Source organism: Mauremys reevesii, linkage group 13 (genome assembly GCF_016161935.1).
Source record: "Mauremys reevesii isolate NIE-2019 linkage group 13, ASM1616193v1, whole genome shotgun sequence".
Taxonomy (NCBI): Eukaryota; Metazoa; Chordata; order Testudines; family Geoemydidae; genus Mauremys; species Mauremys reevesii.
The window spans coordinates 12,540,637-12,553,946 of NC_052635.1; the positions used below are offsets into that span (position 1 = coordinate 12,540,637).

At 51.0% G+C, this 13,310-nt stretch overlaps 1 protein-coding gene across 2 annotated transcripts; it reads right to left on the reverse strand.

Moving 5' to 3' along the window:
- Positions 1–9,331: 9,331 nt before the first annotated feature.
- Positions 9,332–11,720, reverse strand: LOC120381315 (protein mono-ADP-ribosyltransferase PARP15-like). Of its 2 annotated transcripts, XM_039499512.1 has the most exons (3): positions 11,075–11,186; positions 10,547–10,718; positions 9,332–10,123 (listed from the first exon to the last, which is right to left on the reverse strand). In XM_039499512.1, the coding sequence occupies exons 1-3, from the start codon at positions 11,180–11,182 to the stop codon at positions 9,828–9,830; spliced, it is 576 nt and encodes a 191-aa protein (XP_039355446.1). In that variant the 5' UTR covers positions 11,183–11,186; the 3' UTR covers positions 9,332–9,827. The 2 variants fall into 2 exon arrangements, with proteins under 2 accessions (XP_039355446.1, XP_039355447.1); XM_039499513.1 differs by lacking the exons at positions 10,547–10,718; positions 11,075–11,186 and adding an exon at positions 11,437–11,720 and having other exon boundaries at positions 9,332–10,025.
- Positions 11,721–13,310: the final 1,590 nt, after the last annotated feature.

A 13,310-nucleotide genomic window follows, 5' to 3' on the forward strand; every position in this document is an offset into this window, starting at 1 on the left:
GATGCGAGGTGGGGATAGTGGGTTGGGAGTTCCCTGGGGAAGGGAGACCCCGTGAGACTGTGGGATACTGCAGGGGAAAGAATCCCGAGAGAAGGGGCGCCGTGGTCCAGGAGGGACACCGGGGCCAGTGGCAAGCGAGACACTGGCCTGCAGAGGGTGCACCTGAGTGGACAGAGCTAATTCCCAGGACGACCAGCAGGAGGCGCCGCGACAGCGAGTCGTCGCCCCGCTACAGAGACCACTTAAAATGAACTAGGGAATGAGCATCTTTGTAGTCATAGGACACTGTTGGGTTAGTGGGCAGCAGGGTGGGCTACAGATTGTGGTAATGGACCATAAAACCAATAAAACTACATGTGAAGAAAACGAATCTCCCAAACCTCCCCCCATCATTTTTGACCAGATCGATCAAAAATAAGCCACACGTTCATGTCATTAGCATTCTTTTATTTTCATTGCTAATCAAATTTGCAATCAAAATATTTGAAGACAACAGCGCTAGTCAAAGTAGTTAAAATTCACTTTTCATTGGCTGTTTAAGATACATTGATCCTGGAGTTGTTTCTACCAGGGCTTTTCTGTCAACACAATCTCACAAGTCACTTAATCTTTGCATCCTGCATTGCAAAAGCTTCAATAGAAGCCCCCAGAATCTTAAAAACTGTGAAAATTTCTGTGAACATTTTTGGAAAGAAAACAACCAGCTCTCACTTTGTCTGACATTCTGACTGTGTTCCAAGGAATATTTGTAACTGGTTTTAATTTGGGAAAATTCCTCCCTCCCTCCCCTTCCTCTCACATTCTAATTTTCCCAATTTTTTCAAATTAACCCCCTCTCCCACTCCCACTCACACACTTTACCTCAGTTTTCACTTCTTCATTCTTCTTGTTTTAAAGGCCAGGAGGGCAGAGTTGTAGAAAGTGTATTTCTTCTCAGTTTTAAATTTTCACATTAAAGAAAATTACTTTTCTCCTCTGAGAAAGAAAGAAAGAAAGAAAGAAAGAAAGAAAGAAAGAAAGAAAGAAAGAAAGAAAGAAAAAGAATTTTCACAATATATCAGTGGGGGAGGGGATTAAAATATATAAGAAAGTCAGGGGAGGGTCCCTCTTTTTCCCTCTAAGACGAAACAATTGCAGCTTGTTTACAAGACGGGTTTTCAGCGGGAAGTTAGTACGAAATAGCTAGGGTGTGCATTTACAGTGCATTAGCTGTTCTGCACTGACACCACCATTTCACACCAATAGTTATTTGCACTAATCACACTGGGCCTTTTCCCCACTTCCCCTTAGTTTGAAATGTCTCAGTCCCTGTGAAGGTTAAAAACAGCTCTTCTCAGGGCCTCCTTGACCTCGCTATTCCTCAGGCTGTAGATCAGGGGGTTAACCAGGGGAGTCAGACTGGTGTAGAAGACAGAGAACACTTTGTATATTGGTGACTGGGAGCATGTAGACAATCATCAGGGTCCCATAGAAGAGCGTCACCACGATGAGGTGGGAGGAGCAGGTGGAAAAGACCTTCTGCCTCCCGGTGGTAGAAGGGACTCTCAGGATGGTGGTGATGATGCAAACGTAGGATGCCAGGGTAAATAGAAATGGGGGCAGGCTGAATATTGAAGCCAGAATGAAAGCAACAAGGTCCATCAGCCTGGTGTCACTGCAGGACAGTTTTTTTTTTTACTGGAGTGAGATCATAAAAAAATGATCAATTTCATTGGGGCCACGAAAAGATAACAGTGACATCAAGTATGTGATTGTGCTACCAGCCAGAAGCCCATTTATCCAAGACCCAGCTGCTAGCTGGAGGCAGAACCTGCCATTCATGAGGGTTGTATAATGCAGCGGTTTGCATATCACTAAATACCGATCGTAAGACACTGCAGAAAAGAGGCAACACTCAACACCTACCAGAAAACCAAAGAAATAATTTTGCATGATGCCAATTCTGAATGAGATGGTTCTGTCCCCAGTCAGGAGACTGGCCAGCATCCTGGGCAGGATGGTGGAAGTATAGCAGGTTTCCAAGCAGGACAAGTTCCCCAGGAAGAAATACATGGGGGTGTGAAGGTGCTGATCAGTCACAACTAGTGCAACAATGAGGATGTTCCCAGCCACAGTCACCATGTAGATCGCTAGAAACAGCAGGAAGAGAAGAAGCTGCAGTTCTGGAAGATTTCCAAATCCCAGGAGGATGAATTCTGAGATGGACGTTTGATTTCTGCCTTCTGTGTTAGCCATCAGGTGTGTCTATGGGAAATGGGATGACACTGTAGGTTGTCATCATGGTAAGAGTCTCATATGGACCAGCAAAGCAGGAATGGAAGGTGGATGAGGCATTCCTACAACAAATAACACAACTGTTCAAAACACAAGACCTGGTACTAATAGGAGACTTTAACTACCCAGACATCAGTTGGAAAAGTAATATGGCAAAACACAACATTTCCAATAAGGTCATAGAACGTGTTGAGGACAAATTTTGGTTTCAGAAAGTCAATAAAGTACCAGGGGGAAAGCAATTTTAGATTTGATTCTCACAAACCTCTCAGGGAGGAATTGCTTGTGAATCGGAAGCAGGAAGGTAATTTGGGTTAAAGTTATCGTGAAAAACTAAATTTCCTAATTCTAAGAAAAGGAAGGAGAGGGAGCAGCAGAATAAAGATGATGGACATCCAAAAACCAGACTTTAACAAACTCAAAGGACTGGTAGGTAAGGTCCCACAGGAAGAAAATCTAAGGAATAAAGGAGTTCTGGAGAGCTGGCAGTTTCTCAAGGAGACAATATTAAAGGCACAACTGCCAGATATTCCAATACGAAGGAAAAACAGGAAGAAGAGGAAGAGGCCAGTATTTCTCCATCGGGAGCTCTTTAATTATCTGAAAATCAAAAAGGAAGTCTACAAAAAGTGGACACATGGATAAATTGCTAAGGAGCACAAAAGAACAGCACAAGCACGTAGGGACGAAATCAGACAGGCTAAGGTACAAAATGAGTTATACCTGGCAAAGGACTAAAGGCAATAAGGAGAATAAAATACACTAGGAGCAAGACAAAGGAAAGTGTAGGTCTTCTACTTGGTGGAGACGGTGGAGGTGTTTAATGCCGACTTTCCTTCAGTCTTCACAAAAAAGGTTAATGGTGACCAGATACTCAACACAATTAGTATTAACAACAAAGTGGAAGGAACACTAACCAAAATTGACAAAGAACAGTTAAAGCATAAGAAAATGAGGTGGGATTTTCGAAAGTGCCTTGGTGGTTAGATGCCCCAAACCTTATGAAAGTCCTTTGAAAATCCCAACCACCTTTCAGTTCTCAGTACTTTTGCAAATCTCACTCTTAATTTTTTCCCCCTATTTAATGTATATCATATCAGGCACTTTTTGTATCTACCTGAATGTGAGACTCAGTTAACGTGTGGAACTCACTAGTACAGGAAAGGAAGGATTGGGGGGAAAAGGCTTAGAGAATTATTTTGAATAATCAGAAGAATGGCCACAGCTCTAGTAGCTTGGACAGAAATATATAAGGGGAATAAATTCTGATATTTGAGCTCAGAACCAGACACTGGGAACTAGGAGTTATGACAACACTTCCCTTATCAGTTTATTAATCCCTAGCTGTCCAGTACAGAGATTTTATACTTTTTCTGACCATCACGAGAGCCAGGATAGCAAAATTCATGCACCGAGGATGTAAAGGGTTGAACAGCCAAATGAAAACATTTGAAAGCTTCTCCAAGCTCAATTTCTCTAACACCCTTCTAGCATTATGGATTGTGAACAAAGGGCATTGACGACCTTGTGTTTGCTCATCCATGGAGTTATCAATGACATCCTCGTATTCCCAGGCTAGCCAAGTGCTTAGTTACACTGACCATTTTCACAAAAGTCTTTGTTATGCTCTTTAGATATATCCGTCTTATTACCCAACATGTGAGACACACAGGTGATACCTCAATGTCTGATTTCCGGAATCATGGAATGTACATTATTGACATGTGCCCTAAAACTCCCAGAAGCACGGACAATGAGGCTTACCCAAAACTCTGGTACATTTCAAGCTTGGAATGATGGTCTCTGATTTCTCTGGGATTTGGGTTCCACTTTTTCAGTCACCTCTCAAATTTAATGACTCACTAAAGAGAAATGCTGAAGCCGCAATCTCTCCTGGAACGCGTTCCTTCCCTGCTAGTCTGAAATGCAGCTGTCTCCTTGTGTATATATCATTCACCAGGGAAGATGGGGTGTTCCCTGTCACTGCTGAAGAAGATTTGGAATGACTGAGCTGGGAGAGTTCCTGGGTTTTCAGTGCAGATGGCACAAATAAGAATCCTGAAACAATCAGCCTGCCCCTCTCCAAGGACATCTCTCCTCTGATACCTGATCAGCAGGATAATTGCATGCCTTTACAGGATGCATGTAAAGTCTGGCTATTTTTGTATGACCCATGGGCGGCTTCTCTGGGGTGACATGCATGAGGTCAGACATGCAGGTAGGGCAGTAAAAATGGAGAGAGAAACCGTCAAGTGAGCTGAGTGCAGGAATCAAAGGGAAAACAGAGACTCGGGGCTAGTCTACACTACAAAGTACATCACTACATCAGCTTAACTACACAGCGATGTAAATAAGCCAACTTAAGCCCTACTGTAGACATTGCTGGGTTCATGGAAGAACTCCTTCCATGCCTGAGGTAAATGTCTATGTGACGCTGCTTCAGAGCCACAGCTGTGCCACTGTAGCATTTCTACTGTAGACATACCCTAAGACAGCCCCGCCTGAGACCTAGTGAGAATTCAGGATTTGCTGCTGGCTCTCTGTCCCTTTCTCAAATGAACTCACAAGGAAAACTAATAAAAGACAAGGACACCTTCTCCTGTAAGGAGCTGTGGGACTAGAAGAGCCCGGAACAGCTAATGGTTCCACATCACCAACAAGATGCCATACAGAGGTGTAGCCAAGGAGCAATGCAGAGATGAGGCACTGTTTACCCCTTTTTCCAGATCATTTATGAATAAGTTGAATAGGACTGGTCCCAGTACAAACCCCTGAGGGACACCACTATTTACCTCTCTCCATTCTGAAAACTGACCATTTATTTCCTATTATTTCCTGACCCTTTGTTTCCTATCTTTTAACCAGCTAGTGATCCATGAGAGAACCTTTCCTCTTATCCCAAGACAGCTTACCTTGCTTAAGAGCCTTTGGTGAGGGACCTTGTCAAAGGCTTTCTGAAAAGCTAAGTACACTATATTCACTGGATCCCCCTTGTCCACATGCTTGTTGACCCTGTCAAAGAATTCTAGTAGATTGGTGATGCATGATTTCCCTTTTCAAAAACCATGCTGACTCCTTCCCAACAAATCATGTTCATCTATGAGAGAATGGGCTACTCCACCCAACCCTCTCTTTTGGGATTCTTAAAATGAAAAGGCTTTGGATAAAAATTAGCAGAAGCAGCAGCGTCTGCTAACACCATTTCCCTCCCCTCCCCCTGCTGCTGCATCAGCTTTCCTTTTTCCATTTAGCCTTTTTTGAGGGTATGGGGGCACATTTCTTTAATTGAAAATAGGGTTTTGATTTATCGCAGTTAACTCGCGATTAACACAAAAAATTAATCATGATTAAAAAAATAAATAACGCGTAATCACACTGTTAAACAATAGAATACCAATTGAAATTTATTAAATATTTTGAATGTTTTTCTACATTTTCAAGTACATTGATTTCTATTGCAACAGAGAATACAAAGTGTACAGTGCTCATTTTATATTATTATTACAAATATTTGCACTGTAAAAATGATAAACAACAAAAAAAGTATTTTTCAATTCACCTCATACACGTACTGTTGTGCCATCTCTTTATCATGAAAGTGTAACTTACAAATGAAGATTATTTTTGTTACATAACTGCACTCAAAAACAAAACTCCAGAGCCTACAAGTCCCACAGGCCTACTTCTTTTTCAGCCAATTGCTATGACAAACAAGTTTGTTTACATTTATGGGAGACAACACTGCCTGCTTCTTATTTACAATGTCACCTGAAAGTGAGAGCAGGTGTTTGCATTGCAATTTGTAGCTGGCCTTGCAAGGTATTTATGTGCCAGATATGCTAAACATTCGTATGCCCCTTCACGCTTCGGCCACCATTCCAGAGGACATGCTTCCATGCTGGTAGGCCAGACTGCCTCCATCCTGTGGGCGAACATGTTTCACAAAGTTCTCATTCCTTGTCTGACCTCTCAGTCCTCATCCTCAGAGCAAACCAGGAAAGCAAAGGAACAAGCCAAAATCAGCAAAGAACAGTTAAAGCATCAGAAAATTAGGTGACTTAAGAAAGTCCTTTGAAAGTCCCAGCCATCTTTCTGTTCTCAGTACTTTTGTCAATCTTGTCTCAATTTTTTTTCTGATTTTTTTCCTATTTAGTTTAGATCATATCAGGCACTTTTTTTTATCTACCTGAATGTGAGAGTCAGTTAACGCATGGAACTCGCTGGTGCAGAAAAGCAAGATGGGGAAAAAAGGCTAAGAGAATTATTTTGAATTATAAGAAGAATGGCCACAGACCTAATAGCTTGGGCAGAAATGTATAAGGGGAAATGCAGGGGCTGGAGCCACAATCTGTCCTGGAACATGTTCCTTCCCTGCTAGTCTGAAATGCAGATGCCTCCTTGTGTATATATCATTCACCAGGGAAGATGGGGTGTCCCCTGACACCACTGAAGGAAATTAGGAATGACTGAGTGTGACATTATGAGTGTGATATAATATCTCACTGAAAGATGACAGGGCCAGAAAGAGTTAATTAACTCACAAACTGACTGACCCATGGCTGAACTTTAGAAACTGGTTAGGAAGATATGTAAATGAATAGAGCTTTGAAATGCAAGTCTGCATTGTTAGAGGTAGAAGGGTAGGTGTTTGCTCAGGTCTTGTAAGGTAAGCAAACAAGTCTTGTCTATCGCTATAGCTTTGATTCAAAGATCGAAAAAGGAACATTAACATTTAGAAAGATACTTGAGTGAAACAGTATTATTGTCTCTATGTCTTTTTGAAGGTTGTGGTAACCTGTATCTGAACTGTTTAATGGAGAAATTACCCTGTGCTAATTGCCAGGATGTTTGGGAGAAGGAGTTAAGCCTATTGTTTTCTCAGGCCGAAAGGCTGCTGGAAATGTATAAAAACCCTGGGACAGGATCCTACTTCATCTCAGATCTGCTTTGGGTTTCAAGAGGGGGAAACCTTAAGCCATAAGGATTGAGATCCCCAGTCACTGACTGGAGTCACCCTGAATATGGACATTGGACTATAACCTATGGACTATTTCTAAAAGGACTTTTGGCAACTACAAGCTCATCTCTACTGTGTATCTGAACCTCAAGAATTGAATTCAAGTCCGTGTGTACATTAATCTTTTAACCAAATCTCTCTCTCTCTCTCTTTTCTTTTTTAATAAATTTTAGCTTCGTTAATAAGAATTGGCTAATAGCGTGTATTTTGGGTAAGATCTAAGTTATAATTGGACCTGGGTATGTGGCTGATCCTTTGGGATTGGAAGAACCTTTTATTTTATATGATGAGATAAGATTTTCAGGAATCATCATCATATCTGACGTGTGTGTCTGGACAGAGGCCTGAGGCTGGGTACTTTAAGGGAACTGCGGTGTTTGGACTTCTGAGTAACCAGTGAGGTGTTACAGAAGCTGTTCTGTGCTGGTTGGTAAATCTAAGTATTGGAATAACCACCCACTTTTGGGATTTGTCTGCCCCATTTTGTTTGCAGTTCACCTTAATTGAGTGACCTCAGCTGGCTCCCACGGACAGCATCATCACACTGAGCAAGGGAAATTCCTGGGTTTTCTGTGCAGATGGCACAAATCAGCAATCAGCCTTCCCCCTCCAAGGACGGCTCTCCTCTGACACCTGATCGATTGGGTAATTGCTCTGGATGGCTTGCAGTGACGGTCGGCGAGGTGTCCTGGCAGGGCAGCTGGCCAGAAGGTAGCACAAAAGCCGGCGCAGTCCGGAATAGGCTGCCCTCTGTGCTAACCCTTCATCACAGGCACCGCACGTAGGCCCCAGGGTCACCAGCCCTCCAGGTTCGCCCGGGAGTCGCCAGGAATGAAAGATTCATCTTTAATGAACACTCATGTCATGGCTTGAAACCTCCCGGAATCTGTCCCACCCAACCTGGCAGCCCTTGTAGGCCCCGATCCACACCTGTGCTTAGGCTCCTGAACCCTAGACTTGGGCTACAGAAGTGGGTCCCATCCAAACTCTGGCTGGAGGAGCAGGTGGTGTCACTTAACTCAATGGTCAGGGCTCTCTAAGTCTCTCCTGAGTCATTGGAGCAGGAGGATCGGACCTGGGGTCTCCCCCAGCCGTGTGAGGGCCCAGCCCACCAGCCTACAGAGTCACGCTCATCCAGGCCCAAGACCCTTTCATTATTTATCCACAGTGGAGCCACTTGGACAGGAGAGACTGAAGGGACCATGCATCAGGGCGGACACGCAGCAGGGTCGCCAGGCTGGGTGGATCATTGATCTGGTGTCGTATGTAGAAAGGATCTAGGGCTAGAGCAGTGGTCCCCAAACTTTTTCATTGTGTCTCCCCCCCGCCGCCTTATCTAGTCCGCAATCCCCCAGGAGCCGGGGTGGGAGGGCAGGGGGTGGCTGGGGCAGGGGCAGGGAGGGAGAGTCGCGCTAGGGGCAGGACAGGGGAGCAGCCAGTACCTCTTTTGCCAGTGCCGTCCCTAAATGCTCCTCCAGGCTTCCTGTCCCCCCGTGGCAGAGGCTGGTTATGCTGTACGCTGCAATACAGCAATGCTGACCGGACACTGCCTGGTCCCCTTTCTCACTGGAATTTCCAGACAAAAAACGACACTTGGCAACCCTAAGCTGGGGCAAGGGGCTGGGAGCGGGGCAGCGGCTGGGGACTGAGTGGAGCTGGGCGCAGAGCGGGGCTCTGTGGCACTCGCTCTCCCCCCCCCCCGCAGGCTGCCCCAGGTGTGCCGAGCCCCCCCCAATGTTCCACCCCCCTAGAGGGGCACACCCCACAGTTTGGAGCCCACTCGTAGAGGGACAATGTAAGTCCCCTCACCTGCATGTCCAGTGGGGAAAATGTTTAAAAAGAAGAAAATGGGGGAGGGGTAAAATAATCCAAATATGTGTTTGGTTTTTTAGATATTTGACAACAGATTCAAGACACAAATTGAGATTGGAAAACAGTGAAAATGTTCATTGCAATGTGCTTTTTCCTACCCAGAAAACTCCTTGAGAGCCCCCTGCTTTCTGTGAAATATGTTGATTTATACGAAATTATAACCCTCTTCTCCTGCCGGCAATCCTCCTCCTCATGGGTGCAGCTGGATCGACAAGATGCCAGGCCCTTCCCTGAGCCAGGCCCGCAGGACTGAAACCGTCAGGAGATTGTAACAGGAAATTATACAGCCTCCAAGAAACAAGCCGGATGTTCCCTCAGCTGTTGGCAAATGGAGAATCCCCACTTGTGGGCAGCTGTGCTGGGCTGATGACACACAACTGAGTAGCGTGACACCTTCCAGGAGGGGGCAGCGGGATGTGTCTCAGCTCATCTTTCTCCCCCATCCCATGGCCCAGTCAGTCCTCTCTGCTGGAGCTGTGAATGCTGGGAATGCTCTGGAGAATCTCCATTAGCTGTCAGCAGTGTAGGGCCGGCAGTCGAGCGGCTCTGAATCCAACCAGTGCACGAGTACACATGTGCACATGTTCCACACCCAATGCTGCCCGGCCCTACGGCTGTTCTTTGGCTGCCAGGTCCCGTGGCCTGTCCCAGGGCAGCACGGTTCTCAGTTCAGGGGCGGCCTGGTGCCCCGGAAGGTGATGAGGTACTCGGGGTAGGTGAGGTCGTCGAAGAAGGTGACGAAGATGCTGGGGCGGGAGACCACGTTGACCACGCTGTCGTAACGCCCGCCCCCATCCGGCTTCTCCGGAGGTAGCACCATGTTCTCCTTGCCCTGGGTGAACTGCCCCGTCAGCACCCGCACCTGGAACATAAAGCGGTGCCCGTGGGCATCGGGCTTAGCGTAGTCCGCTGACCGCGCAGCCTCCGCCGCGAAGTACAGGCCCTGGCCGTAGATTCCCACTGTGAGAAAGGAGAGAACAGAACAGTCACCCTCAGACACTGAGAGACGGGACACGGGGCCATGTCCTTTGAGGGAGGCCAACCCTGAACCACCCCCGGCTGAGACTGGCTGACTTAAGGGGGCAGGGAATGGGACATAGGGCCTTCCCCTAGAGGGGGCACCAGCCCCGATCCGGCCCCAGGGCAGGGGACTGGCTGGCACTGGGGGGTGAGGAATGGGACAAGAGGCCTTTCCCCTCTAGGGGGTGCCAGCTCCCATCCAGCCCCAGGGCAGGGACTGGCTGGCTCAGGGGGGTGGGGAACGGGACATGGGGCCTCGGTTCCCATTCGGGCCCAGGGCAGGACTGGGTGGCCCGGGGGGCAGAGATGGCATACAATCCTGGTGCCCCCAGCCCCAGGGCCCCCCCGGGGGCCCAGCCCCACCCTTGCGGCAGGTGATCCGGAGGCCGATCTCCTGGATGGAGTGCCGGTTCTCTGGCCGCGTGCCGTGGTAGAGGAGACGCTCGTTGAGCTCGCCCGGTGGGTTCTTCTCCTCCATCCAGCGGCGCTGCCAGCAGTAGGAGACCCACAGGACCTGGTTCTGCACCCTCTGGATCTGCGGGGGGGGGCATGGCCAGGAACTGCTAAGGGCACCCCCATGTGGTGTGGGGGGAGCCCCAGCCTTTCAGGGTCTTCCCATCCCGCCCTGGCCCAAGCTTCAGTCCTGGGTCCCCAATCCCTGCAGTTCCGTCAGGGGACACCCCTAATGGCTGTGTCCATCTGGCCTTCCTGCCCCCGTGGACAGCCCTCCAAGGACGTCCGTCCCCCACTCCAGGCAGGGCCAGGGAAGCTCCCCCTCACTGAGTCCCCCGCCCCACCCGCCCAGCTGGGGCTAGGAGAGATCCCCCTTCCCACTGACTGGGCTCTGGGACCCACAGGGGGTGTCTCTCAGCCCCAGCTCCTCACACTCACATTGAGGATGCAGTAGCCTGGGGCCGTCCGCTTGAACCCCTCGGCCACCTCCCGGTACTCTTCCGAGCCCTCTGCCAGCTCCACCAGCCTCACCAGGCTCTCGCCCATGGGCTCCCAGTGCGGGGCGAGGCACCTGTCTGCAACGAGAGATGGGGTCCATCAGTGGGGAACCGCACCAGGCCCAGTCCCTGCCCTGGGGCCGGATGGGAGCTGGCGCCCCTGGGAGGGGAAAGGCCCCGGGCCCCATTCCCTGCCCCAGTCCCAGTCCCAGTCCCCTGAGGTCGGATGGGAGCTGGTGCCCTCCTGTCCAGCAGTGGGGGCAGCTGTGGGGGTGTCTTTGGAAGGGGTTCGGTTCCTCTCACCCCACAGGCAGATCTCCCGGCGGAGGCGGATGGGGGCCCCGGTGCCCCGCACAACGGCCACTTCCTTGAGCAGGTCGATCTCCGCCCGCTGTCCATCCCACTCGATCTCCACCCGGCGCTCCCCGCTGGCGTACGCCGTCTCCAGCCGCTGGTTGGTGGCCACACTGAGGGGACGCCAACCGGCCAGGGCCAGGTGCTGCCATTTGACCAGCCCATACAGCACCTCGGCCTCCGCCCGCTGGCGCTGGGCAGCCTGGATCCTGGCATGGACAGCGGCCACGGCCTTGGCCACGTCCTCCCAGGCGCCCCGCACCCGCAGCACATTGCCCGGCAGGCGCCGGAGGCTGACGGGGAACTGGTACAGCGAGGCCTGGCCGAGCTCCCGCAGGGCCTGGGTGCCAACGGCCACCAGCTCCACGTTGCAGATACTTTCGTCGTGGAACTGGGCCACGAAGCCGGCCACGGCTGCCTTCACCCGGCCCACGTCAGGCTCTCGGCCCAGCACGCGGAGCTCCAGCCCCTTGGGGGCCCCTGGGAACGCAGAGAGGAGTCCTGACTAGGTGGGTCAGCACCAGTGGGGCTCGGTTAGCAGGGGCAGCGGGTACTGGCAGAGCTGGAGGGGGCCCAGGGCTAGGTGAGCAGGGGGCTATGGCCTGGCAGTGCAGCCCAGTCCTCCAGGTCCCTGCGTTGCTCTTACCTGCCGGCACCTTCAGGGGCTTCCTTGGGGCTTCGGGAGCCTGCGGCGCTGCGCCCTGAGGAGAAGGACAGAGCTGGGTGAAGAGAGCACAGGGGGCACCGGCACCTCCATGCAGCCCATGGCCGTGCTGCTCCCCCAAAGCCCTGTGCCCAGCCTCAGATGCCCTGCCCTGCCCAGGGACACAGACACCTGGCCGGGGGGGATGGGCCACTCCAGGTTCGCAGACCCAGAAACTGAGGCACAAAGAGGGGGAGGGAGGCAGGAAGTCTGGGGCAAAGCAGAGAATAGAACCCAGGAACCCGCTCACAGCGCCCCAGCTCCTGCTCTAACCACTAGACCCCACTCCCCTTCCAGAGCCGGCAGAGAACCCAGGAGTCCTAGCTCCCAGACCCCCCTGCTCCACCCACTAGACCCCACTCCCCTCCCAGAGCCGGCAGAGAACCCAGGAGTCCTAGCTCCCAGCCCCCCTGCTCCACCCACTAGACCTCACTGCCCTCTCAGACATGTGACAGATCCCAGGAGTCCTGTCCTCTCACCCCAGACTGCCCCCTTCCCAGTTCTCGTAGCGCCAGCTCCCAGGACTCTGACTCTGACAAACCCGGCAACCCTGGGCAACCTGCCCCCCACAGCTCTCACCTGCCCACCGGTGCTGGAGGGGCCATTTGTAGGGGGGGCTCCTCGCAGGCTCACCACGCAGCGGAGCTGCTGAGCCAAGTCCTGCAGGAGGGTCGCCCCCTCCCCACAGAGGTACTCACCCAAGGCCCGGCCCCTGATGGGCACCGTGCCCAACACCAGGGAGTCCAGGTCAGCCTTGATGGCCCTTCTGGCCAGCCGCAGGTGGCGCAGGAGGCCCCGCAGCCCCAGGGACAGCACCCGAGTGTTGGGGTGCAGCTGGAGGGTGACCTGGAGGTGTTCCCAGGCCATCAAGCGCAGCAGCTCTGCCCCAGCTTCTGCCAGCTCCGGCCGGGGGACGTCCAGCCGCTCCTCAGCCGGTGAGTTACTCTGCAGATACTCCCGGACGGCTGCCTCTGCCTGGGCCACGTAGGGCTGGAAGCCCACTACCACCAGCTGCTCCCGGCTCGCGGCACAGTGCAAGGCCACGTCCCGCCGGGCGCCCAGCCCGGCCAGCAGCTCGGCCCACTCCTGACCCTGTGTGGCCCAGTGCACGCCCTCCTCG